This window comes from Leucopleurus acutus (assembly GCF_964270905.1).
Source record: "Leucopleurus acutus genome assembly, chromosome: 3".
Lineage (NCBI taxonomy): Eukaryota > Metazoa > Chordata > Mammalia > Artiodactyla > Delphinidae > Leucopleurus > Leucopleurus acutus.
In genome coordinates, this window is record NC_139145.1 from 12,158,530 (window position 1) to 12,159,769 (window position 1,240).

General features: G+C 54.9%; 1 protein-coding gene across 1 annotated transcript in view; it reads left to right on the forward strand.

Moving 5' to 3' along the window:
* The window catches only part of JAK3 (Janus kinase 3), a gene marked incomplete at its 3' end in the record, with an annotated part of 12,347 nt that extends 11,107 nt beyond the window's left edge, over window positions 1-1,240 (forward strand). The window contains exons 22-23 of the mRNA XM_082835329.1: window positions 79-189; window positions 1,133-1,240. Coding sequence (XP_082691455.1) covers window positions 79-189; window positions 1,133-1,240 — 219 coding nt within the window. The remainder of the gene's footprint in view (window positions 1-78; window positions 190-1,132) is intronic.

Below are 1,240 nucleotides of genomic sequence, written 5' to 3' on the forward strand. Positions count from 1 at the left end.
CCCACATCACGGGCGGCCACTCCCCCTTCCATCATGGATGGCTCCTCCCCCACCTCGGGCCCTCCCCCTTGGCTCCAGGAGTTCCTGCGGATGATGGGATGTGAGAGAGATGTGCCAGCCCTCTGCCGCCTCCTGGAGCTGCTGGCCGACGGCCAGAGGCTGCCCGCACCTCCTGCCTGTCCTGGTGAGGTGAGCACTGGAGGGCCTGCCTCAGTTTCCCACTTTGTAGGTTCACCAGGGGGCCTGGGCAAGCCTGCTGGTCCCTCTGGGTCTCTCCACCACAGACATCTCTTGATTGAGAGCAGGGACCAGAGCATGAGGCTGAAGGGGATTTCTGGCCTCTACTTTGCTGCTCTCTCACTGTATGGCAAGTCACAAACACTTTCAGAGCCTCAGTTTAACTGTCTCCAAAATGGGAATAACAATGCCTTATAGGGTGGGAGAGGATCAGATTAGCTAACATCTCTCCATTGCTCAGCTCTGAGCCTGGCATACAGTCGGTGCTCAATAAATGATGGTGACTCTTACAGTTTCTCATCACAGCTTTTGTGGAAGTGTCTGACATGTGGTTGGTCATTCACAAATTAATCTGTTCAGGCCACAAACATTTATTGAGCGCTGACTGTGTGCCGGCTCTGTGCTGGGTGCTGGGGACCCAGCAGGGGACAGAAGAGATACTACCCCTCCTCCCTGTAACCAGCAGAAGCTAACAAGAACATTCTGGTGGTGATCAATGTCTGGAAAGAGATGGGGGTGTGTGGTCAGGGATGGCCTCTTAGAGGGGGTGAAGGAGGAAGAGGATCTTACCCATGGGGAAAGCTGGGAGAGGGCATTCTCAGCGGAGCACACAGCAGGTGCAAAGGCCCTGAGGTGGGAATGAGTTTGGTGTATTTACAAAATGGGATGGGGGCAGATGTGGCTGCATGGAACAAGAGAGGAGGTGATGGAGGTGATGGTAGAGGGACGGAGGCAGGGGAGGTGATGAAATTTTGTTCTAAGATCCATAGGGAGCCATGGAAGGCTTTGGAGAAAGGGAGGGATGGAGTCTAATTTCTATTTTAAAACTGTGGACAGGAGTCATGTCCTTCCTACCACTCACATGTGACCCTGTGGTCTCTTCCCACCCCCTCAGGTTCATGAGCTCATGAAGCTGTGCTGGGCCCCTAGCCCACAAGACCGGCCACCATTCAGCGCCCTGGGCCCCCAGCTGGATGCACTGTGGAGTGGAAGCCAGGGATAG